Consider the following 27721-nt stretch of genomic DNA (forward strand, 5'->3'; position numbering starts at 1 on the left):
ACATCACTGCAGGAGCCGAGGAGAGGGGGTCACTACAGGAGCCGAGGAGAGGGGGTCACTACAGGAGCCGAGGAGAGGGGGTCACTACAGGAGCCGAGGAGAGGGGGTCACTACAGGAGCCGAGGAGAGGGGGTCACTACAGGACCCGAGGAGAGAGGGTCACTACAGGACCCGAGGAGAGGGGTCACTGCAGGAGCCGAGGAGAGGGGGTCACTACAGGACCCGAGGAGAGAGGGTCACTACAGGACCCGAGGAGAGGGGGTCACTACAGGAGCCGAGGAGAGGGGGTCACTACAGGAGCCGAGGAGAGGGGGTCACTACAGGAGCCGAGGAGAGGGGTCACTGCAGGAGCCGAGGAGAGGGGGTCACTGCAGGAGCCGAGGAGAGGGGGTCACTACAGGACCCGAGGAGAGGGGGTCACTACAGGACCCGAGGAGAGGAGCGGAGGTCACTACAGGACCCGAGGAGAGGGGGTCACTACAGGACCCGAGGAGAGGGGGTCACTACAGGACCCGAGGAGAGGGGGTCACTACAGGAGCCGAGGAGAGGGGGTCACTACAGGAGCCGAGGAGAGAGAGGAGAGGGGGTCACTACAGGACCCAAGGAGAGGGGGTCACTACAGGAGCCGAGGAGAGGGGTCACTACAGGACCCGAGGAGAGGAGCGGAGGTCACTACAGGAGCCGAGGAGAGGGGGTCACTACAGGACCCGAGGAGAGGGGGTCACTACAGGAGCCGAGGAGAGGGGGTCACTACAGGACCCGAGGAGAGGGGGTCACTACAGGACCCGAGGAGAGGAGCGGAGGTCACTACAGGAGCCGAGGAGAGGAGCGGCGGTCACTACAGGACCCGAGGAGAGGACCACCGGTCACTACAGGACCCGAGGAGAGGACCACCGGTCACTACAGGACCCGAGGAGGTGAGGGCTGGGGGGAGTGGGTCATGGCTGGAGGGGTCACATGTGCGGGTTCTGTTAACTCGAGATTTGTTACAGTGTATCAGCGATCTTATTCTCACTGTTACAGATGGATCCCTGTGTGCGGTCACTGTGCCTGGACCACAAGTACTGCAGCATCACCTCCCCCCTCCCTGCACTCACCTGCCACAGACTACTTACACATCCAGAGCCTGCGTGCACCTGTACAGGACACCAGTGCATCACCACTCACCAGGCCATCCACAGCCGGTACAGTTATATCCTTCACCATAGGGGGCGGTATTATAGTAGTTATATTCCTGTACATAGGGGGCAGTATTATAGTAGTTATATCCTTCACCATAGGGGGCAGTATTATAGTAGTTATATCCCTGTACATAGGGGCAGTATTATAGTAGTTATATCCTTCACCATAGGGGGCAGTATTATAGTAGTTATATTCCTGTACATAGGGGGCGGTATTATAGTAGTTATATTCCTGTACATAGGGGCAGTATTATAGTAGTTATATTCCTGTACATAGGGGGCGGTATTATAGTAGTTATATTCCTGTACATAGGGGGCGGTATTATAGTAGTTATATTCCTGTACATAGGAGGCAGTATTATAGTAGTTATATTCCTGTACATAGGAGGCAGTATTATAGTAGTTATATTCCTGTACATAGGGGGCAGTATTATAGTAGTTATATTCCTGTACATAGGGGGCAGTATTATAGTAGTTATATTCCTGTACATAGGGGCAGTATTATAGTAGTTATATTCCTGTACATAGGGGGCAGTATTATAGTAGTTATATTCCTGTACATAGGGGCAGTATTATAGTAGTTATATTCCTGTACATAGGGGGCAGTATTATAGTAGTTATATTCCTGTACATAGGGGGCAGTATTATAGTAGTTATATTCTTGTACATAGGGGGCAGTATTATAGTAGATATATTCTTGTACATAGGGAGCAGTATTATAGTAGTTATATTCCTGTACATAGGGAGCAGTATTATAGTAGTTATATTCCTGTACACAGGGGGCGGTATTATAGTAGTTATATTCCTGTACATAGGGGGCAGTATTATAGTAGTTATATTCTTGTACATAGGGGGCAGTAGTATAGTAGTTATATTCCTGTACATAGGGAGCAGTATTATAGTAGTTATATTCCTGTACATAGGGGGCAGTATTATAGTAGTTATATCCCTGTACATAGGGGCAGTATTATAGTAGTTATATTCCTGTACATAGGGGGCAGTATTATAGTAGTTATATTCCTGTACATAGGGGGCAGTATTATAGTAGTTATATTCCTGTACATAGGGGGCGGTATTATAGTAGTTATATTCCTGTACATAGGGGGCAGTATTATAGTAGATATATTCCTGTACATAGGGGGCAGTATTATAGTAGTTATATTCCTGTACATAAGGGGCAGTATTATAGTAGTTATATTCCTGTACATAGGGGGCAGTATTATAGTAGTTATATTCTTGTACATAGGGGGCAGTATTATACTAGTTATAATCCTGTACATAGGGGGCAGTATTATAGTAGTTATATTCCTATACATAGGGGGCAGTATTATAGTAGTTATATTCCTGTACATAGGGGGCAGTATTATAGTAGTTATATTCCTGTACATAGGGGGCAGTATTATAGTAGTTATATTCCTGTACATAGGGGGCAGTATTATAGTAGTTATATTCCTGTACATAGGGGGCAGTATTATAGTAGTTATATTCCTGTACATAGGGAGCAGTATTATAGTAGTTATATTCCTGTACATAGGGGGCAGTATTATAGTAGTTATATTCTTGTACATAGGGGGCAGTATTATAGTAGTTATATTCCTGTACATAGGGGGCAGTATTATAGTAGTTATATTCCTGTACATAGGGGGCAGTATTATAGTAGTTATATTCCTGTACATAGGGAGCAGTATTATAGTAGTTATATTCCTGTACATAGGAGGCAGTATTATAGTAGTTATATTCCTGTACATAGGAGGCAGTATTATAGTAGTTATATTCTTGTACATAGGGGGCAGTATTATAGTAGTTATATTCCTGTACATAGGGGGCAGTATTATAGTAGTTATATTCCTGTACATAGGGGGCAGTATTATAGTAGTTATATTCTTGTACATAGGGGGCAGTATTATAGTAGTTATATTCTTGTACATAGGGGGCAGTATTATAGTAGTTATATTCCTGTACATAGGGGGGCAGTATTATAGTAGTTATATTCCTGTACATAGGGGCAGTATTATAGCAGTTATATTCCTGTACATAGGGGGCAGTATTATAGTAGTTATATTCTTGTACATAGGGAGCAGTATTATAGTAGTTATATTCTTGTACATAGGGGGCAGTATTATAGTAGTTATATTCCTGTACATAGGGGGCAGTATTATAGTAGTTATATTCCTGTACATAGGGGGCAGTATTATAGTAGTTATATTCCTGTACATAGGGGGCAGTATTATAGTAGTTATATTCCTGTACATAGGGGGCAGTATTATAGTAGTTATATTCCTGTACATAGGAGGCAGTATTATAGTAGTTATATTCCTGTACATAGGAGGCAGTATAATAGTAGTTATATTCTTGTACATAGGGGGCAGTATTATAGTAGTTATATTCCTGTACATAGGGGGCAGTATTATAGTAGTTATATTCCTGTACATAGGGGGCAGTATTATAGTAGTTATATTCTTGTACATAGGGGGCAGTATTATAGTAGTTATATTCTTGTACATAGGGGGCAGTATTATAGTAGTTATATTCCTGTACATAGGGGGGCAGTATTATAGTAGTTATATTCTTGTACATAGGGGGCAGTATTATAGTAGTTATATTCTTGTACATAGGGGGCAGTATTATAGTAGTTATATTCCTGTACATAGGGGCAGTATTATAGCAGTTATATTCCTGTACATAGGGGGCAGTATTATAGTAGTTATATTCTTGTACATAGGGAGCAGTATTATAGTAGTTATATTCTTGTACATAGGGGGCAGTATTATAGTAGTTATATTCCTGTACATAGGGGGCAGTATTATAGTAGTTATATTCTTGTACATAGGGGGCAGTATTATAGTAGTTATATTCCTGTACATAGGGGGCAGTATTATAGTAGTTATATTCCTGTACATAGGGGGCAGTATTATAGTAGTTATATTCTTGTACATAGGGGGCAGTATTATAGTAGTGATATTCCTGTATATAGGGGACAGTATTATAGTAGTTATATTCCTGTACATAGGGGGCAGTATTATAGTAGTTATATTCCTGTACATAGGGAGCAGTATTATAGTAGTTATATTCCTGTACATAGGGGGCAGTATTATAGTAGTTATATTCCTGTACATAGGCGGCAGTATTATAGTAGTTATATTCCTGTACATAGGGGGCGGTATTATAGTAGTTATATTCCTGTACATAGGGGGCAGTATTATAGTAGTTATATTCTTGTACATAGGTGCAGTATTATAGTAGTTATATTCTTGTACATAGGGGGCAGTATTATACTAGTTATATTCTTGTACATAGGGGGCAGTATTATAGTAGTTATATTCCTGTACATAGGGAGCAGTATTATAGTAGTTATATTCCTGTACATAGGGGGCAGTATTATAGTAGTTATATTCTTGTACATAGGGGGCAGTATTATAGTAGTTATATTCCTGTACATAGGGGGCAGTATTATAGTAGTTATATTCCTGTACATAGGGGGCAGTATTATAGTAGTTATATTCCTGTACATAGGGGGCAGTATTATAGTAGTTATATTCCTGTACATAGGGGGCGGTATTATAGTAGTTATATTCCTGTACATAGGGGGGGTATTATAGTAGTTATATTCCTGTACATAGGGGGCAGTATTATAGTAGTTATATTCTTGTACATAGGGGGCAGTATTATAGTAGTTATATTCCTGTACATAGGGGGCAGTATTATAGTAGTTATATTCCTGTACATAGGGGGCAGTATTATAGTAGTTATATTCTTGTACATAGGGGGCAGTATTATAGTAGTTATATTCCTGTACATAGGGGGCAGTATTATAGTAGTTATATTCCTGTACATAGGGGGCAGTATTATAGTAGTTATATTCCTGTACATAGGGGGCAGTAATATAGTAGTTATATTCCTGTACATAGGCGGCAGTATTATAGTAGTTATATTCCTGTACATAGGGGGCGGTATTATAGTAGTTATATTCCTGTACATAGGGGGCGGTATTATAGTAGTTATATTCCTGTACATAGGGGGCAGTATTATAGTAGTTATATTCCTGTACATAGGGGGCAGTATTATAGTAGTTATATTCCTGTACATAGGGGGCAGTATTATAGTAGTTATATTCCTGTACATAGGGGCAGTATTATAGTAGTTATATTCCTGTACATAGGGGGCAGCATTATAGTAGTTATATTCTTCTACATAGAGGGCAGTATTATAGTAGTTATATTCCTGTACATAGGGAGCAGTATTATAGTAGTTATATTCTTGTACATAGGGGGCAGTATTATAGTAGTTATATTCCTGTACATAGGGGGCAGTATTATACTAGTTATATTCCTGTACATAGGGAGCAGTATTATAGTAGTTATATTCCTGTACATAGGGGGTAGTATTATAGTAGTTATATTCCTGTACATAGGGGGTAGTATTATAGTAGTTATATTCCTGTACATAGGGGGCAGTATTATACTAGTTATATTCCTGTACATAGGGGGCAGTATTATAGTAGTTATATTCCTGTACATAGGGGGTAGTATTATAGTAGTTATATTCCTGTACATAGGGGGCAGTATTATACTAGTTATATTCCTGTACATAGGGAGCAGTATTATAGTAGTTATATTCCTGTACATAGAGGGCAGGATTATAGTAGTTATATTCTTGTACATAGGGGGCAGTATTATAGTAGTTATATTCCTGTACATAGGGGGCAGTATTATAGTAGTTATATTCCTGTACATAGGGGGCAGTATTATAGTAGTTATATTCCTGTACATAGGGGGCAGTATTATAGTAGTTATATTCCTGTACATAGGGAGCAGTATTATAGTAGTTATATTCCTGTACATAGGGGGCAGTATTATAGTAGTTATATTCTTGTACATAGGGGCAGTATTATAGTAGTTATATTCCTGTACATAGGGGGCAGTATTATAGTAGTTATATTCCTGTACATAGGGAGCAGTATTATAGTAGTTATATTCTTGTACATAGGGGGCAGTATTATGTAGTTATATTCCTCTACATAGGGGGCAGTATTATAGTAGTTATATCCCTGTACATAGGGGGCAGTATTATAGTAGTTATATTCCTGTACATAGGGGGCAGTATTATAGTAGTTATATTCCTGTACATAGGGGGCAGTATTATAGTAGTTATATTCCTGTACATAGGGGGCAGTATTATAGTAGTTATATTCTTGTACATAGGGGGCAGTATTTTAGTAGTTATATTCTTGTACATAGGGGGCGGTATTATAGTAGTTATATTCCTGTACATAGGGGGCAGTATTTTAGTAGTTATATTCTTGTACATAGGGGGCGGTATTATAGTAGTTATATTCCTGTACATAGGGGGCGGTATTATAGTAGTTATATTCCTGTACATAGGGGGCAGTATTATACTAGTTATATTCCTGTACATAGGGGGCGGTATTATAGTAGTTATATTCCTGTACATAGGGGGCAGTATTATAGTAGTTATATTCCTGTACATAGGGGGCAGTATTATAGTAGTTATATTCCTGTACATAGGGAGCAGTATTATAGTAGTTATATTCCTGTACATAGGGGGCGGTATTATAGTAGTTATATTCCTGTACATAGGGGGCAGTATTATAGTAGTTATATTCCTGTACATAGGGGGCGGTATTATAGTAGTTATATTCCTGTACATAGGGGGCGGTATTATAGTAGTTATATTCTTGTACATAGGGGGCAGTATTATAGTAGTTATATTCCTGTACATAGGGAGCAGTATTATAGTAGTTATATTCCTGTACATAGGGGGCAGTATTATAGTAGTTATATTCCTGTACATAGGGGGCAGTATTATAGTAGTTATATTCTTGTACATAGGGGGCAGTATTATAGTAGTTATATTCCTGTACATAGGGGGCAGTATTATAGTAGTTATATTCCTGTACATAGGGGGCAGTATTATAGTAGTTATATTCCTGTACATAGGGGGCAGTATTATAGTAGTTATATTCCTGTACATAGGGGGCAGTATTATAGTAGTTATATTCCTGTACATAGGGGGCAGTATTATAGTAGTTATATTCCTGTACATAGGGGGCAGTATTATAGTAGTTATATTCCTGTACATAGGGGGCAGTATTATAGTAGTTATATTCCTGTACATAGGGGGCAGTATTATAGTAGTTATATTCCTGTACATAGGGGGCAGTATTATAGTAGTTATATTCTTGTACATAGGGGGCAGTATTATAGTAGTTATATTCCTGTACATAGGGGGCAGTATTATAGTAGTTATATTCTTGTACATAGGGGGCAGTATTATAGTAGTTATATTCCTGTACATGGGGGGCAGTATTATAGTAGTTATATTCCTGTACATAGAGGGCAGTATTATAGTAGTTATATTCCTGTACATAGGGGGCAGTATTATAGTAGTTATATTCCTGTACATAGGGGGCAGTATTATAGTAGTTATATTCTTGTACATAGGGGGCAGTATTATAGTAGTTATATTCCTGTACATAGGGGGCAGTATTATAGCAGTTATATTCCTGTACATAGGGGGCAGTATTATAGTAGTTATATTCCTGTACATAGGGGGCAGTATTATAGTAGTTATATTCTTGTACATGGGGGGCAGTATTATAGTAGTTATATCCCTGTACATAGGAGGCAGTATTATAGTAGTTATATCCCTGTACATAGGAGGCAGTATTATAGTAGTTATATTCTTGTACATGGGGGGCAGTATTATAGTAGTTATATTCCTGTACATAGGGGGCAGTATTATACTAGTTATACTCTTCTTCCTGCAGTTGCTCTCTTGCTGGTCACTATCCTCATTACACCAGGGTGACGTGTAGACAGATGACAGCGTCCCCCTCCTTTCCATGTGTGACATCAATCATTAGACGGGGGACAGTGCTGGCGAGGAGAGATGCTGACGGCTTCTACTATGTGGGAGCGGTGAGGGATGAGGTAGGGTGCAGACGCTGTTGTCTCTGGTGCATTAATGTATTTGCTGCTCCACCTGAAATTTCCTTCATTTTGTTTTTAAAATGTTTGATATTTTTCCGTCACATCAGGAGGAGCCCGGGGTGTTCCTGGTGGAGTTTCGGGAGCCGTGTGTGGGGGGCGAGCGCTTCCCCTCCATGTTACAGAAGACGCGAGCGAGTGACATCATCCAGTACGAGGAGGCGCTGAGACGCTGCATTGTACCCGGAGACAACGTCCTCGCCCCTTGGGAACCGCAGACGACTCGATACGGACCCGGGACCGTGCTCCTGGGCCTGGAGACTAGAGATCCGCTACGAGGTACCGGGCGCGGCCACTGTGGGTTATAGATGCATCGGGGCTGCATTCACTTATTGGACCTTGGGGGGCATTTGCTAGGGGCCCCCACCTGCCTGACACTTAACCCTATACAGTGTAAAACCAATAAGAGCCTATGCTGAGACAAATCCTTCTCTATAGACCTACATCACAGCTGAGGGTTTGCTACAGTTGTCTGTATTCTTTCCAGCCAATCATCTGTGAGCTAGACATCATAGACCTGAGGCTTGTGTCTGTGTCCTGCAACGACACATTGAAACAAAGCTGAAATTTAATCGGTGTGGCTCAAGTGCTCAGCTCACAGATCCACGGTGATACACTGTAACAAACCCTCAGCTATTTGGTATTAGTTTTAAGTTGAATTCTGAGTAAGTGAAGCAGAAGCCCAGGAAAGGATAGATGGATATCTTTTAGCATCACACAAATATCTCTGATTATTTCCCGCAGCCGCGGAGGATGAAGAGCTGACAATTCGTTTTTGGAATGGGAAGAAATCTACGGTCGCGCTGAAGCTGGCGGTGTGGATCTCGCCCTCGGCTCACCACCGGATTGTAGACGGCCTTCAGCGCCCGATCAGCAGCCGCCTGTACGAGCAGGATACCGCGGGAAGCAGCAGCACGTACGTGATCCGTGAGCGCTGCAGCACCGCGCCAATCACCACATGCTCCGCCCACCACATCCACAGACACGCCCACTCACACCTCCCCCACTGCTGCTCCCCCACACACTCCATATGTACCTGCTGCCACGACCCCAAGTGCCAGGACTGGTGGTCCCTATCACCCAGGACCACGGTCTACGTCCCGGGGAAGGAGGAACCCAATGGCGAAGAACTAATCTCAACCCTGAAGATGAAGGCGGAGAGGCTCAGGGAGCGGCGCTACTCATCATCCTCCTCCCAGACCGAAGGCAACGAGTCCTCGGATGATGAGAGTGATGATGAGACCCGTCTATCCAGGACCACGCAGAGCACCATGGTGGACAGCGCCGTCAACACCGACTCCAGTCTGTGGGAGAAGACCAAAACGGACCTCAGTGACCGGCCCGAATGGAAGTACTGGAAGAGGAGCCAACCCGAGCCCTTCTACCGCAAGCCAGGTACTGACCCCCGCCCTATAAACATGTCCCTCCATCCACTGCTGAGGCTTTGTAACAATGTACAATTTACCAAAAGATAAACTACTGCTTCCATTTACCTCCGCTGATACATTGTAGCAACACCTTAGGGCCAGAGGTAGAGGTGCGTCCTCTATGCAATGTAACAAAAGTGACTTGTACTGATACATTGTACCAAACCCTCAACTGTGAGAACTCGTTTTATAGTCAGGGTAAAAAACATACAATGTGAGCAGGAGTTCAGCAAGCAGAGATCCTGAAATATAATGAATCAGCTGCAGAGATGAACGGTTACTGTGACCCCGGGACATCTCGGAATGTTCTATAGAAATATCTCTGTCTCCTACAGGAATAATGAAATCAAAGAATAAATCAGCGACTGCAGGGTCAAAGGTCGCCACCCTGTCTGACCTGTACGGCGCATCCAATCAGAGCGCTTTATTCGAGACCATTTCAGACTCGCCATCCAGACGCCTGACTATGAGAGATGTTCTGGTGCATACGGATTTCAATCCTTCCCTAAAAGTAAGTAATCAGGAAATATTATACTGTATATTAGCGACCGGGCGCTGACATTACCACAGCCTATCCATCACTAGAGAGCAGCGGCGCCATCACTGAGAATACAGCCTATCCATCACTAGAGAGCAGCGGTGCCATCACTGAGAATACAGCCTATCCGTCACTAGAGAGCAGCGGCGCCATCACTGAGAATACAGCCTATCCATCACTAGAGAGCAGCGGTGCCATCACTGAGAATACAGCCTATCCATCACTAGAGAGCAGCGGTACCATCACTGAGAATACAGCCTATCCATCACTAGAGAGCAGTAGTTATATTCTTGTACATAGGGGGCAGTATTATAGTAGTTATATTCCTGTACATAGGGGGCAGTATTATACTAGTTATATTCCTGTACATAGGGAGCAGTATTATAGTAGTTATATTCCTGTACATAGGGGGTAGTATTATAGTAGTTATATTCCTGTACATAGGGGGTAGTATTATAGTAGTTATATTCCTGTACATAGGGGGCAGTATTATACTAGTTATATTCCTGTACATAGGGGGCAGTATTATAGTAGTTATATTCCTGTACATAGGGGGTAGTATTATAGTAGTTATATTCCTGTACATAGGGGGCAGTATTATACTAGTTATATTCCTGTACATAGGGAGCAGTATTATAGTAGTTATATTCCTGTACATAGAGGGCAGGATTATAGTAGTTATATTCTTGTACATAGGGGGCAGTATTATAGTAGTTATATTCCTGTACATAGGGGGCAGTATTATAGTAGTTATATTCCTGTACATAGGGGGCAGTATTATAGTAGTTATATTCCTGTACATAGGGGGCAGTATTATAGTAGTTATATTCCTGTACATAGGGAGCAGTATTATAGTAGTTATATTCCTGTACATAGGGGGCAGTATTATAGTAGTTATATTCTTGTACATAGGGGCAGTATTATAGTAGTTATATTCCTGTACATAGGGGGCAGTATTATAGTAGTTATATTCCTGTACATAGGGAGCAGTATTATAGTAGTTATATTCTTGTACATAGGGGGCAGTATTATGTAGTTATATTCCTCTACATAGGGGGCAGTATTATAGTAGTTATATCCCTGTACATAGGGGGCAGTATTATAGTAGTTATATTCCTGTACATAGGGGGCAGTATTATAGTAGTTATATTCCTGTACATAGGGGGCAGTATTATAGTAGTTATATTCCTGTACATAGGGGGCAGTATTATAGTAGTTATATTCTTGTACATAGGGGGCAGTATTTTAGTAGTTATATTCTTGTACATAGGGGGCGGTATTATAGTAGTTATATTCCTGTACATAGGGGGCAGTATTTTAGTAGTTATATTCTTGTACATAGGGGGCGGTATTATAGTAGTTATATTCCTGTACATAGGGGGCGGTATTATAGTAGTTATATTCCTGTACATAGGGGGCAGTATTATACTAGTTATATTCCTGTACATAGGGGGCGGTATTATAGTAGTTATATTCCTGTACATAGGGGGCAGTATTATAGTAGTTATATTCCTGTACATAGGGGGCAGTATTATAGTAGTTATATTCCTGTACATAGGGAGCAGTATTATAGTAGTTATATTCCTGTACATAGGGGGCGGTATTATAGTAGTTATATTCCTGTACATAGGGGGCAGTATTATAGTAGTTATATTCCTGTACATAGGGGGCGGTATTATAGTAGTTATATTCCTGTACATAGGGGGCGGTATTATAGTAGTTATATTCTTGTACATAGGGGGCAGTATTATAGTAGTTATATTCCTGTACATAGGGAGCAGTATTATAGTAGTTATATTCCTGTACATAGGGGGCAGTATTATAGTAGTTATATTCCTGTACATAGGGGGCAGTATTATAGTAGTTATATTCTTGTACATAGGGGGCAGTATTATAGTAGTTATATTCCTGTACATAGGGGGCAGTATTATAGTAGTTATATTCCTGTACATAGGGGGCAGTATTATAGTAGTTATATTCCTGTACATAGGGGGCAGTATTATAGTAGTTATATTCCTGTACATAGGGGGCAGTATTATAGTAGTTATATTCCTGTACATAGGGGGCAGTATTATAGTAGTTATATTCCTGTACATAGGGGGCAGTATTATAGTAGTTATATTCCTGTACATAGGGGGCAGTATTATAGTAGTTATATTCCTGTACATAGGGGGCAGTATTATAGTAGTTATATTCCTGTACATAGGGGGCAGTATTATAGTAGTTATATTCTTGTACATAGGGGGCAGTATTATAGTAGTTATATTCCTGTACATAGGGGGCAGTATTATAGTAGTTATATTCTTGTACATAGGGGGCAGTATTATAGTAGTTATATTCCTGTACATGGGGGGCAGTATTATAGTAGTTATATTCCTGTACATAGAGGGCAGTATTATAGTAGTTATATTCCTGTACATAGGGGGCAGTATTATAGTAGTTATATTCCTGTACATAGGGGGCAGTATTATAGTAGTTATATTCTTGTACATAGGGGGCAGTATTATAGTAGTTATATTCCTGTACATAGGGGGCAGTATTATAGCAGTTATATTCCTGTACATAGGGGGCAGTATTATAGTAGTTATATTCCTGTACATAGGGGGCAGTATTATAGTAGTTATATTCTTGTACATGGGGGGCAGTATTATAGTAGTTATATCCCTGTACATAGGAGGCAGTATTATAGTAGTTATATCCCTGTACATAGGAGGCAGTATTATAGTAGTTATATTCTTGTACATGGGGGGCAGTATTATAGTAGTTATATTCCTGTACATAGGGGGCAGTATTATACTAGTTATACTCTTCTTCCTGCAGTTGCTCTCTTGCTGGTCACTATCCTCATTACACCAGGGTGACGTGTAGACAGATGACAGCGTCCCCCTCCTTTCCATGTGTGACATCAATCATTAGACGGGGGACAGTGCTGGCGAGGAGAGATGCTGACGGCTTCTACTATGTGGGAGCGGTGAGGGATGAGGTAGGGTGCAGACGCTGTTGTCTCTGGTGCATTAATGTATTTGCTGCTCCACCTGAAATTTCCTTCATTTTGTTTTTAAAATGTTTGATATTTTTCCGTCACATCAGGAGGAGCCCGGGGTGTTCCTGGTGGAGTTTCGGGAGCCGTGTGTGGGGGGCGAGCGCTTCCCCTCCATGTTACAGAAGACGCGAGCGAGTGACATCATCCAGTACGAGGAGGCGCTGAGACGCTGCATTGTACCCGGAGACAACGTCCTCGCCCCTTGGGAACCGCAGACGACTCGATACGGACCCGGGACCGTGCTCCTGGGCCTGGAGACTAGAGATCCGCTACGAGGTACCGGGCGCGGCCACTGTGGGTTATAGATGCATCGGGGCTGCATTCACTTATTGGACCTTGGGGGGCATTTGCTAGGGGCCCCCACCTGCCTGACACTTAACCCTATACAGTGTAAAACCAATAAGAGCCTATGCTGAGACAAATCCTTCTCTATAGACCTACATCACAGCTGAGGGTTTGCTACAGTTGTCTGTATTCTTTCCAGCCAATCATCTGTGAGCTAGACATCATAGACCTGAGGCTTGTGTCTGTGTCCTGCAACGACACATTGAAACAAAGCTGAAATTTAATCGGTGTGGCTCAAGTGCTCAGCTCACAGATCCACGGTGATACACTGTAACAAACCCTCAGCTATTTGGTATTAGTTTTAAGTTGAATTCTGAGTAAGTGAAGCAGAAGCCCAGGAAAGGATAGATGGATATCTTTTAGCATCACACAAATATCTCTGATTATTTCCCGCAGCCGCGGAGGATGAAGAGCTGACAATTCGTTTTTGGAATGGGAAGAAATCTACGGTCGCGCTGAAGCTGGCGGTGTGGATCTCGCCCTCGGCTCACCACCGGATTGTAGACGGCCTTCAGCGCCCGATCAGCAGCCGCCTGTACGAGCAGGATACCGCGGGAAGCAGCAGCACGTACGTGATCCGTGAGCGCTGCAGCACCGCGCCAATCACCACATGCTCCGCCCACCACATCCACAGACACGCCCACTCACACCTCCCCCACTGCTGCTCCCCCACACACTCCATATGTACCTGCTGCCACGACCCCAAGTGCCAGGACTGGTGGTCCCTATCACCCAGGACCACGGTCTACGTCCCGGGGAAGGAGGAACCCAATGGCGAAGAACTAATCTCAACCCTGAAGATGAAGGCGGAGAGGCTCAGGGAGCGGCGCTACTCATCATCCTCCTCCCAGACCGAAGGCAACGAGTCCTCGGATGATGAGAGTGATGATGAGACCCGTCTATCCAGGACCACGCAGAGCACCATGGTGGACAGCGCCGTCAACACCGACTCCAGTCTGTGGGAGAAGACCAAAACGGACCTCAGTGACCGGCCCGAATGGAAGTACTGGAAGAGGAGCCAACCCGAGCCCTTCTACCGCAAGCCAGGTACTGACCCCCGCCCTATAAACATGTCCCTCCATCCACTGCTGAGGCTTTGTAACAATGTACAATTTACCAAAAGATAAACTACTGCTTCCATTTACCTCCGCTGATACATTGTAGCAACACCTTAGGGCCAGAGGTAGAGGTGCGTCCTCTATGCAATGTAACAAAAGTGACTTGTACTGATACATTGTACCAAACCCTCAACTGTGAGAACTCGTTTTATAGTCAGGGTAAAAAACATACAATGTGAGCAGGAGTTCAGCAAGCAGAGATCCTGAAATATAATGAATCAGCTGCAGAGATGAACGGTTACTGTGACCCCGGGACATCTCGGAATGTTCTATAGAAATATCTCTGTCTCCTACAGGAATAATGAAATCAAAGAATAAATCAGCGACTGCAGGGTCAAAGGTCGCCACCCTGTCTGACCTGTACGGCGCATCCAATCAGAGCGCTTTATTCGAGACCATTTCAGACTCGCCATCCAGACGCCTGACTATGAGAGATGTTCTGGTGCATACGGATTTCAATCCTTCCCTAAAAGTAAGTAATCAGGAAATATTATACTGTATATTAGCGACCGGGCGCTGACATTACCACAGCCTATCCATCACTAGAGAGCAGCGGCGCCATCACTGAGAATACAGCCTATCCATCACTAGAGAGCAGCGGTGCCATCACTGAGAATACAGCCTATCCATCACTAGAGAGCAGCGGTGCCATCACTGAGAATACAGCCTATCCATCACTAGAGAGCAGCGGTGTCATCACTGAGAATACAGCCTATCCATCACTAGAGAGCAGCGGTGCCATCACTGAGAATACAGCCTATCCATCACTAGAGAGCAGCGGTGCCATCACTGAGAATACAGCCTATCCATCACTAGAGAGCAGCGGTGCCATCACTGAGAATACAGCCTATCCATCACTAGAGAGCAGCGGCGCCATCACTGAGAATACAGCCTATCCATCACTAGAGAGCAGCGGTGCCATCACTGAGAATACAGCCTATCCATCACTAGAGAGCAGCGGTGCCATCACTGAGAATACAGCCTATCCATCACTAGAGAGCAGCGGTGTCATCACTGAGAATACAGCCTATCCATCACTAGAGAGCAGCGGCGCCATCACTGAGAATACAGCCTATCCATCACTAGAGAGCAGCGGCGCCATCACTGAGAATACAGCCTATCCATCACTAGAGAGCAGCGGTGCCATCTCTGAGAATACAGCCTATCCATCACTAGAGAGCAGCGGTGCCATCACTGAGAATACAGCCTATCCATCACTAGAAAGCAGCGGTGTCATCACTGAGAATACAGCCTATCCATCACTAGAGAGCAGCGGTGTCATCACTGAGAATACAGCCTATCCATCACTAGAGAGCAGCGGCGCCATCACTGAGAATACAGCCTATCCATCACTAGAGAGCAGCGGCGCCATCACTGAGAATACAGCCTATCCATCACTAGAGAGCAGCGGTGCCATCTCTGAGAATACAGCCTATCCATCACTAGAGAGCAGCGGTGACATCACTGAGAATACAGCCTATCCATCACTAGAGAGCAGCGGTGCCATCACTGAGAATACAGCCTATCCATCACTAGAGAGCAGCGGCGCCATCACTGAGAATACAGCCTATCCATCACTAGAGAGCAGCGGTGCCATCACTGAGAATACAGCCTATCCATCACTAGAGAGCAGCGGTGTCATCACTGAGAATACAGCCTATCCATCACTAGAGAGCAGCGGTGCCATCTCTGAGAATACAGCCTATCCATCACTAGAGAGCAGCGGTGCCATCTCTGAGAATACAGGCTATCCATCACTAGAGAGCAGCGGTGCCATCACTGAGAATACAGCCTATCCATCACTAGAGAGCAGCGGTGCCATCACTGAGAATACAGCCTATCCATCACTAGAGAGCAGCGGCGCCATCACTGAGAATACAGCCTATCCATCACTAGAGAGCAGCGGTGCAATCACTGAGAATAAGCCTATCCATCACTAGAGAGCAGCGGTGCCATCACTGAGAATACAGCCTATCCATCACTAGAGAGCAGCGGTGCCATCACTGAGAATACAGCCTATCCATCACTAGAGAGCAGCGGTGCCATCACTGAGAATACAGCCTATCCATCACTAGAGAGCAGCGGTGCCATCACTGAGAATACAGCCTATCCATCACTAGAGAGCAGCGGTGCAATCACTGAGAATAAGCCTATCCATCACTAGAGAGCAGCGGTGCCATCACTGAGAATACAGCCTATCCATCACTAGAGAGCAGCGGTGCCATCACTGAGAATACAGCCTATCCATCACTAGAGAGCAGCGGTGCCATCACTGAGAATACAGCCTATCCATCACTAGAGAGCAGCGGTGACATCACTGAGAATACAGCCTATCCATCACTAGAGAGCAGCGGTGCCATCACTGAGAATACAGCCTATCCATCACTAGAGAGCAGCGGTGCCATCACTGAGAATACAGCCTATCCATCACTAGAGAGCAGCGGTGTCATCACTGAGAATACAGCCTATCCATCACTAGAGAGCAGCGGTGCCATCACTGAGAATACAGCCTATCAATCACTAGAGAGCAGCGGTGCCATCACTGAGAATACAGCCTATCCATCACTAGAGAGCAGCGGTGCCATCACTGAGAATACAGCCTATCCATCACTAGAGAGCAGCGGTGCCATCACTGAGAATACAGCCTATCCATCACTAGAGAGCAGCGGTGCCATCACTGAGAATACAGCCTATCCATCACTAGAGAGCAGCGGTGCCATCACTGAGAATACAGCTTATCCATCACTAGAGAGCAGCGGTGCCATCACTGAGAATACAGCCTATCCATCACTAGAGAGCAGCGGTGCCATCACTGAGAATACAGCCTATCCATCACTAGAGAGCAGCGGTGCCATCACTGAGAATACAGCCTATCCCTCACTAGAGAGCAGCGGTGCCATCACTGAGAATACAGCCTATCCATCACTAGAGAGCAGCGGTGCCATCACTGAGAATACAGCCTATCCATCACTAGAGAGCAGCGGTGACATCACTGAGAATACAGCCTATCCATCACTAGAGAGCAGCGGTGCCATCACTGAGAATACAGCCTATCCATCACTAGAGAGCAGCGGCGCCTATAAAGGAATGTTATGGTTACTATCTCTCTCTTAGGACCAGGCGTCTCCCGCTGTTGAGCGTCTCGGGGAGTCAGAAGTTGTGAAGCTGCAGAAGAAGAAGGAGACGGAGGATCGGCAGCAGCAGAAGAAAATCAAACATCTGGAATGGGAACAAAAGAGGGAGAAAGAAGCCGGAGAGAAATACAGCGGCAGCCAGGAAGCTCATAGGTGTGTAATACACAGACAGATCCTTATACACAGGTCTGATCCTTATACACAGGTCTTGTATATAATACACAGGTCTTGTATATAATACACAGGTCTTGTATATAATACACAGGTCTGATCCTTATACACAGGTCTGATCCTTATACACAGGTCTTGTATATAATACACAGACAGATCCTTATACACAGGTCATGTATATAATACACAGGTCTGATCCTTATACACAGGTCTTGTATATAATACACAGGTCTTGTATATAATACACAGGTCTTGTAGATAATACACAGGTCTTGTATATAATACACAGACAGATCCTTATACACAGGTCTTGTATATAATACACAGACAGATCCTTATACACAGGTCATGTATATAATACACAGGTCAGATCCTTATACACAGGTCTGATCCTTATACACAGGTCTGATCCTTATACACAGGTCTGATCCTTATACACAGGTCTGATCCTTATACACAGGTCTGATCCTTATACACAGGTCTGATCCTTATACACAGGTCTGATCCTTATACACAGGTCTTGTATATAATACACAGTTCTGATCCTTATACACAGGTCTTGTATATAATACACAGGTCTGATCCTTATACACAGGTCTTGTATATAATACACAGGTCTGATCCTTATACACAGGTCTTGTATATAATACACAGGTCTGATCCTGTATACACAGGTCTTGTATATAATACACAGGTCTGATCCTTATACACAGGTCTGATCCTTATACACAGGTCTTTTATATAATACACAGGTCTGATCCTTATACACAGGTCTGATCCTTATACACAGGTCTGATCCTTATACACAGGTCTGATCCTTATACACAGGTCTGATCCTTATACACAGGTCTGATCCTTATACACAGGTCTGATCCTTATACACAGGTCTGATCCTTATACACAGGTCTTGTATATAATACACAGTTCTGATCCTTATACACAGGTCTTGTATATAATACACAGGTCTGATCCTTATACACAGGTCTTGTATATAATACACAGGTCTGATCCTTATACACAGGTCTTGTATATAATACACAGGTCTGATCCTTATACACAGGTCTTGTATATAATACACAGGTCTGATCCTTATACACAGGTCTTGTATATAATACACAGGTCTGATCCTTATACACAGGTTTTGTATATAATACACAGGTCTGATCCTTATACACAGGTCTTGTATATAATACACAGGTCTGATCCTTATACACAGGTCTTGTATATAATACACAGGTCTGATCCTTATACACAGGTCTTGTATATAATACACAGGTCTGATCCTTATACACAGGTCTTGTATATAATACACAGGTCTGATCCTTGTACACAGGTCTTGTATATAATACACAGGTCTGATCCTTATACACAGGTCTTGTATATAATACACAGGTCTGATCCTTATACACAGGTCTTGTATATAATACACAGTATATGATCCTTATACAGAGGTGCAGGGATCCTGTATACAGTGTACATGATCCTTATACACAGGTCTTGTATATAATACACAGGTCTGATCCTTATACACAGGTCTTGTATATAATACACAGGTCTGATCCTGTATACACAGTATATGATCCTTATACAGAGGTGCAGGGATCCTGTATACAGTGTACATGATCCTTATACACAGGTCTTTGTATGTTCCCACAGGTTGAAGACCCTTCAGCGACTGCAGAACGAGGAGCAGAAGCTGAAGGACGCTCAGGCCCGAAATATCAATGTCATGAAAACTAAGATGGCGACACAAGAGGAGCGCAGCGACCGCCACCAGACCATGGCCACCGAGGAGAAGAAGAAGGAAGAGCGGCGGCTCGGACATCTGAGGAAGGTCCGGGAGAGGATCGACCAGAGGGAATACGACAAGTGTGTGGCCAACGAGCAGAGAGAACGCAACCACATGGTGAGGGACAATACCTGCATTCACTGACAGCAAGCAGAGATATGAAAGGGCTCCTGTCAGCAGGTGTGAGCTGACCTTGGAGGTTGGTTATTAGTCTGATTAGTCTTGGGAAGGTCATTCCAGAGAATTGGTGCAGCCCGGGAGAAGTCCTGGAGACGTGCTAATATCACTGGCAGATGGAAGAGCACGGGAAGGGCGACTGAGATGAGAGGTAGGGAGGTGCAGCACTGTGCAGAGCTTTGTGGATGGGGGTGATTATTTTATACTGTATTTGGTAGGAGACAGGAAACCAGTGCAGTGACTGGAGGCGTCTGTGTAGCGTTTGGTCTGATAGATGAGCCTGGCGGCTGCATTGAGTGGTAGAGGAGAGAGATTGGTGTTATTATGACCGCAGAATGTTCCTCCAAAGCCCAATCCTATGCATGACGCCATATACGTCCCATGTCGGGATAACATTAGGAGATTTGGCCAATCCCTACCCAAGAGCTTCCGTTCTACAGCCGATGTGGAAAGAACATCCAGACACCAGGGAGTCCCTAAAAAAGCAGAGCTAAGCTCAGTCCCTGCACCCATAGTACCTAGCAGTAGCTGAGACTGTGCCAGGACCTGCTGCCGAGGACCCGAGAGACAAATCAGGGAGGAGGGGACTTCACAACAGAACTCCCCTCCGGATATGAGAGGCCAGAACCTCTTACTATACCCAGCATGCAGTGCTCATAGGAATCCACACACAGTCCTGCTGCTACTAACAACACACACAAAGGTCTGATTACACACCTCTCCAGGGACAATGCATAACACTGGCTGCAGAGAGCACAGAGCACAGCAGTGTGAGGTCTGATTACACATCTCTCCAGGGACAGTACATAACACTGGCTGCAGAGAGCACAGAGCACAGCAGTGTGAGGTCTGATTACACATCTCTCCAGGGACAATACATAACACTGGCTGCAGAGAGCACAGAGCACAGCAGTGTGAGGTCTGATTACACATCTCTCCAGGGACAATACATAACACTGGCTGCAGAGAGCACAGAGCACAGCAGTGTGAGGTCTGATTACACATCTCTCCAGGGACAGTACATAACACTGGCTGCAGAGAGCACAGAGCACAGCAGTGTGAGGTCTGATTACACATCTCTCCAGGGACAGTACATAACACTGGCTGCAGAGAGCACAGAGCACAGCAGTGTGAGGTCTGATTACACACCTCTCCAGGGACAATGCATAACACTGGCTGCAGAGAGCACAGAGCGCAGCAGTGTGAGGTCTGATTACCCATCTCTCCAGGGACAATACATAACACTGGATGCAGAGAGCACAGAGCACAGCAGTGTGAGGTCTGATTACACATCTCTCCAGGGACTATACATAACACTGGCTGCAGAGAGCACAGAGCACAGCAGTGTGAGGTCTGATTACACACCTCTCCAGGGATAATACATAACACTGGCTGCAGGGAGCACAGAGCACAGCAGTGTGAGGTCTGATTACACATCTCTCCAGGGACAATACATAACACTGGCTGCACAGAGCACAGCAGTGTGAGGTCTGATTACACATCTCTCCAGGGATAATACATAACACTGGCTGCAGAGAGCACAGAGCACAGCAGTGTGAGGTCTGATTACACATCTCTCCAGGTACAATACATAACACTGGCTGCAGAGAGCACAGAGCACAGCAGTGTGAGATCTGATTACACATCTCTCCAGGGACAATACATAACACTGGCTGCAGAGAGCACAGAGCACAGCAGTGTGAGGTCTGATTACACATCTCTCCAGGGACAATACATAACACTGGCTGCAGAGAGCACAGAGCACAGCAGTGTGAGGTCTGATTACACACCTCTCCAGGGACAGTACATAACACTGGCTGCATAGAGCACAGAGCACAGCAGTGTGAGGCCTGATTACACATCTCTCCAGGGACAATACATAACACTGGCTGCAGAGAGCACAGAGCACAGCAGTGTGAGGTCTGATTACACATCTCTCCAGGGACAATACATAACACTGGCTGCAGAGAGCACAGAGCACAGCAGTGTGAGGTCTGATTACACATCTCTCCAGGGACAGTACATAACACTGGCTGCAGAGAGCACAGAGCACAGCAGTGTGAGGTCTGATTACACATCTCTCCATGGACAATACATAACACTGGCTGCAGGGAGCACAGAGCACAGCAGTGTGAGGTCTGATTACACATCTCTCCATGGACAATACATAACACTGGCTGCAGGGAGCACAGAGCACAGCAGTGTGAGGTCTGATTACACATCTCTCCAGGGACAATACATAACACTGGCTGAAGAGAGCACAGAGCACAGCAGTGTGAGATCTGATTACACATCTCTCCAGGGACAATACATAACACTGGCTGCAGAGAGCACAGAGCACAGCAGTGTGAGGTCTGATTACACATCTCTCCAGGGACAATACATAACACTGGCTGCAGAGAGCACAGAGCACAGCAGTGTGAGGTATGATTACACATCTCTCCAGGGACAGTACATAACACTGACTGCAGAGAGCACAGAGCACAGCAGTGTGAGGTCTGATTACACATCTCTCCAGGTACAATACATAACACTGGCTGCAGAGCACAGCAGTGTGAGGTCTGATTACACATCTCTCCAGGGACAATACATAACACTGGCTGCAGAGAGCACAGAGCACAGCAGTGTGAGGTCTGATTACACATCTCTCCATGGACAATACATAACACTGGCTGCAGGGAGCACAGAGCACAGCAGTGTGAGGTCTGATTACACATCTCTCCATGGACAATACATAACACTGGCTGCAGGGAGCACAGAGCACAGCAGTGTGAGGTCTGATTACACATCTCTCCAGGGACAATACATAACACTGGCTGAAGAGAGCACAGAGCACAGCAGTGTGAGATCTGATTACACATCTCTCCAGGGACAATACATAACACTGGCTGCAGAGAGCACAGAGCACAGCAGTGTGAGGTCTGATTACACATCTCTCCAGGGACAATACATAACACTGGCTGCAGAGAGCACAGAGCACAGCAGTGTGAGGTCTGATTACACATCTCTCCATGGACAATACATAACACTGGCTGCAGAGAGCACAGAGCACAGCAGTGTGAGGTCTGATTACACATCTCTCCAGGGACAGTACATAACACTGGCTGCAGAGAGCACAGAGCACAGCAGTGTGAGGTCTGATTACACATCTCTCCAGGGACAGTACATAACACTGGCTGCAGAGAGCACAGAGCACAGCAGTGTGAGGTCTGATTACACATCTCTCCATGGACAATACATAACACTGGCTGCAGGGAGCACAGAGCACAGCAGTGTGAGGTCTGATTACACATCTCTCCATGGACAATACATAACACTGGCTGCAGGGAGCACAGAGCACAGCAGTGTGAGGTCTGATTACACATCTCTCCAGGGACAATACATAACACTGGCTGAAGAGAGCACAGAGCACAGCAGTGTGAGATCTGATTACACATCTCTCCAGGGACAATACATAACACTGGCTGCAGAGAGCACAGAGCACAGCAGTGTGAGGTCTGATTACACATCTCTCCAGGGACAATACATAACACTGGCTGCAGAGAGCACAGAGCACAGCAGTGTGAGGTATGATTACACATCTCTCCAGGGACAGTACATAACACTGACTGCAGAGAGCACAGAGCACAGCAGTGTGAGGTCTGATTACACATCTCTCCAGGTACAATACATAACACTGGCTGCAGAGCACAGCAGTGTGAGGTCTGATTACACATCTCTCCAGGGACAATACATAACACTGGCTGCAGAGAGCACAGAGCACAGCAGTGTGAGGTCTGATTACACATCTCTCCATGGACAATACATAACACTGGCTTCAGGGAGCACAGAGCACAGCAGTGTGAGGTCTGATTACACATCTCTCCAGGGACAATACATAACACTGGCTGCAGAGAGCACAGAGCACAGCAGTGTGAGATCTGATTACACATCTCTCCAGGGACAATACATAACACTGGCTGCAGAGAGCACAGAGCACAGCAGTGTGAGGTCTGATTACACATCTCTCCAGGGACAATACATAACACTGGCTGCAGAGAGCACAGAGCACAGCAGTGTGAGGTATGATTACACATCTCTCAAGGGACAGTACATAACACTGACTGCAGAGAGCACAGAGCACAGCAGTGTGAGGTCTGATACACATCTCTCCAGGTACAATACATAACACTGGCTGCAGAGCACAGCAGTGTGAGGTCTGATTACACATCTCTCCAGGGACAATACATAACACTGGCTGCAGAGAGCACAGAGCACAGCAGTGTGAGATCTGATTACACATCTCTCCAGGGACAATACATAACACTGGCTGCAGAGAGCACAGAGCACAGCAGTGTGAGGTCTGATTACACATCTCTCCAGGGACAATACTTAACACTGGCTGCAGAGAGCACAGAGCACAGCAGTGTGAGGTCTGATTACACATCTCTCCAGGGACAATACTTAACACTGGCTGCAGAGAGCACAGAGCACAGCAGTGTGAGGTCTGATTACACATCTCTCCAGGGACAATACATAACACTGGCTGCAGAGAGCACAGAGCACAGCAGTGTGAGGTCTGATTACACATCTCTCCAGGGACAGTACATAACACTGGTTGCAGAGAGCACAGAGCACAGCAGTGTGAGGTCTGATTACACATCTCTCCAGGGACAGTACATAACACTGGCTGCAGAGAGCACAGAGTACAGCAGTGTGAGGTCTGATTACACATCTCTCCAGGGACAATACATAACACTGGCTGCAGAGAGCACAGAGCACAGCAGTGTGAGGTCTGATTGCACATCTCTCCAGGGACAATACATAACACTGGCTGCAGAGAGCACAGAACACAGCAGTGTGAGGTCTGATTAGACATCTCTCCACGGACCAATACATAACACTGGCTGCAGAAAGCACAGAGCACAGCAGTGTGAGGTCTGATTACACATCTCTCCAGGGACAGTACATAACACTGGCTGCAGAGAGCACAGCAGTGTGAGGTCTGATTACACATCTCTCCAGGGACCATACATAACACTGGCTGCAGAGAGCACAGAGCACAGCAGTGTGAGGTCTGATTACACATCTCTCCAGGGACAATACATAACACTGGCTGCAGAGAGCACAGAGCACAGCAGTGTGAGGTCTGATTACACATCTCTCCAGGGACAGTACATAACACTGGCTGCAGAGAGCACAGCAGTGTGAGGTCTGATTACACATCTCTCCAGGGACCATACATAACACTGGCTGCAGAGAGCACAGAGCACAGCAGTGTGAGGTCTGATTACACATCTCTCCAGGGACAATACATAACACTGGCTGCAGAGAGCACAGAGCACAGCAGTGTGAGGTCTGATTACACATCTCTCCAGGGACAGTACATAACACTGGCTGCAGAGAGCACAGAGCACAGCAGTGTGAGGTCTGATTACCCATCTCTCCAGGGACAATACATAACACTGGCTGCAGAGAGCACAGAGAACAGCAGTGTGAGGTCTGATTACACATCTCTCCAGGGACAGTACATAACACTGGCTGCAGAGAGCACAGAGCACAGCAGTGTGAGGTCTGATTACACATCTCTCCAGGGACCATACATAACACTGGCTGCAGAGAGCACAGAGCACAGCAGTGTGAGGTATGTATTGTCCCTGGAGAGATGTGTTATCATACCTCACACTGCTGTGCTCTGTGCTCTCTGCAGCCAGTGTTATGTATGGTCCCTGGAGAGATGTGTTATCATAACACTGGCTGCAGAGAGCACAGAGCACAGCAGTGTGAGGTCTGATTACACATCTCTCCAGGGACAATACATAACACTGGCTGCAGAGAGCACAGAGCACAGCAGTGTGAGGTATGATAACACATCTCTCCAGGGACAATACATAACACTGGCTGCAGAGAGCACAGAGCACAGCAGTGTGAGGTCTGATTACACATCTCTGCAGGGACAATACATAGCACTGGCTGCAGAGAGCACAGAGCACAGCAGTGTGAGGTCTGATTACACATATCTCCAGGGACAATACATAACACTGGCTGCAGAGAGCACAGAGCACAGTAGTGTGAGGTCTGATTACACATCTCTCCAGGGATAATACATAACACTGGCTGCAGAGAGCACAGAGCACAGCAGTGTGAGGTCTGATTACACATCTCTGCAGGGACAATACATAGCACTGGCTGCAGAGAGCACAGAGCACAGCAGTGTGAGGTCTGATTACACATATCTCCAGGGACAATACATAACACTGGCTGCAGAGAGCACAGAGCACAGTAGTGTGAGGTCTGATTACACATCTCTCCAGGGATAATACATAACACTGGCTGCAGAGAGCACAGTGCACAGCAGTGTGAGGTATGATAACACATCTCTCCAGGGACAATACATAACACTGGCTGCAGAGAGCACAGAGCATAGCAGTGTGAGGTCTGATTACACATCTCTCCAGGGACAATACATAACACTGGCTGCAGAGAGCACAGAGCACAGCAGTGTGAGGTCTGATTACACATCTCTCCAGGGACAGTACATAACACTGACTGCAGAGAGCACAGAGCACAGCAGTGTGAGGTCTGATTACACATCTCTCCAGGGACAATATATAACACTGGCTGCAGAGAGCACAGAGCACAGCAGTGTGAGGTATGATTACACATCTCTCCAGGGACAGTACATAACACTGGCTGCAGAGAGCACAGAGCACAGCAGTGTGAGGTCTGATTACACATCTCTCCAGGGACAATACATAACACTGGCTGCAGAGAGCACAGAGCACAGCAGTGTGAGGTCTGATTACACATCTCTCCGGGGACAATACATAACACTGGCTGCAGAGAGCACAGAGCACAGCAGTGTGAGGTCTGATTACACATCTCTCCAGGGACAATACATAACACTGGCTGCAGAGAGCACAGAGCACAGCAGTGTGAGGTCTGATTACACATCTCTACAGGGACAATACATAGTACTGGCTGCAGAGAGCACAGAGCACAGCAGTGTGAGGTCTGATTACACATCTCTCCAGGGACAATACATAACACTGGCTGCAGAGAGCACAGATCACAGCAGTGTGAGGTCTGATTACACATCTCTCCAGGGACAATACATAGCACTGGCTGCAGAGAGCACAGAGCACAGCAGTGTGAGGTCTGATTACACATCTCTCCAGAGACAATACATAGCACTGGCTGCAGTCTGCATGGTCCTATCAAGCTTTACACTCCAGCCACAACCTAAGCTGCACATGTGCTCGGCTCTCTGCTGGTTCAGCGTCTTTGTGGCGCATGCTCTGCTCCAGTGTATACATCACGGGGTGTGTTGGTATATATGTGGTATATATATGGGGTCACTGTGCAGACTTCTAGCTTTACTTTCTGTCTTTATGTTTCCAGGAGGCGCAAAGGAGGAAATTTCAGGATCATTATAAACAAGTGGCAGAAAGAGTCTTCCAAGCCGAACAGCAAGAAGGACGGAGCGGACACCACAGAGAGCTGACTGTGCCGGCCTAAGAGCCCTATATACTATACAGCCAGAGCCCCTATACAAAGGGAATCATCCAGCCGGGGGGGGGGGGGGGGCCTATACACAGGGAATCATCCAGCCGGAGGGAGGGGGGGGGGGTGGTGTCCCTATACACAGGGAATCATCCAGCCGGGGAGCCCCTATACACAGGGAATCATCCAGCCGGGGAGCCCCTATACACAGGGGAATCATCCAGCCGGGGAGCCCCTATACACAGGGAATCATCCAGCCGGGGAGCCCCTATACACAGGGAATCATCCAGCCGGGGAGCCCCTATACAC

The 27721-nt window shown here is 45.4% G+C and overlaps 1 protein-coding gene across 3 annotated transcripts; it reads left to right on the forward strand.

Moving 5' to 3' along the window:
* C7H11orf16 (chromosome 7 C11orf16 homolog) lies at positions 1–27481 on the forward strand. 3 transcript variants are annotated; one of them, XR_011849128.1, is made up of 8 exons: positions 1–917; positions 1024–1184; positions 7969–8131; positions 8239–8467; positions 8933–9583; positions 9951–10126; positions 12974–13136; positions 13244–13382. XR_011849128.1 is itself a non-coding variant. In XM_072119144.1 (8 exons), exons 2-8 carry the CDS (start codon positions 13026–13028, stop codon positions 27425–27427), a joined length of 1707 nt encoding a protein of 568 aa, XP_071975245.1. In that variant the 5' UTR covers positions 10019–10126; positions 12974–13025; the 3' UTR covers positions 27428–27481. The 3 variants fall into 3 exon arrangements, 2 of the variants coding, with proteins under 2 accessions (XP_071975245.1, XP_071975246.1); XM_072119144.1 differs by lacking the exons at positions 1–917; positions 1024–1184; positions 7969–8131; positions 8239–8467; positions 8933–9583 and adding exons at positions 13938–14588; positions 14956–15131; positions 17774–17946; positions 19621–19870; positions 27311–27481 and having other exon boundaries at positions 10019–10126; positions 13244–13472; XM_072119145.1 differs by lacking the exons at positions 1–917; positions 1024–1184; positions 7969–8131; positions 8239–8467; positions 8933–9583 and adding exons at positions 13938–14588; positions 14956–15131; positions 17774–17946; positions 19621–19798; positions 27311–27481 and having other exon boundaries at positions 10019–10126; positions 13244–13472.
* The last annotated feature ends 240 nt before the right edge of the window (positions 27482–27721 follow it).

Source organism: Engystomops pustulosus, chromosome 7 (assembly GCF_040894005.1).
Source record: "Engystomops pustulosus chromosome 7, aEngPut4.maternal, whole genome shotgun sequence".
NCBI classification, from domain to species: Eukaryota; Metazoa; Chordata; class Amphibia; order Anura; family Leptodactylidae; genus Engystomops; species Engystomops pustulosus.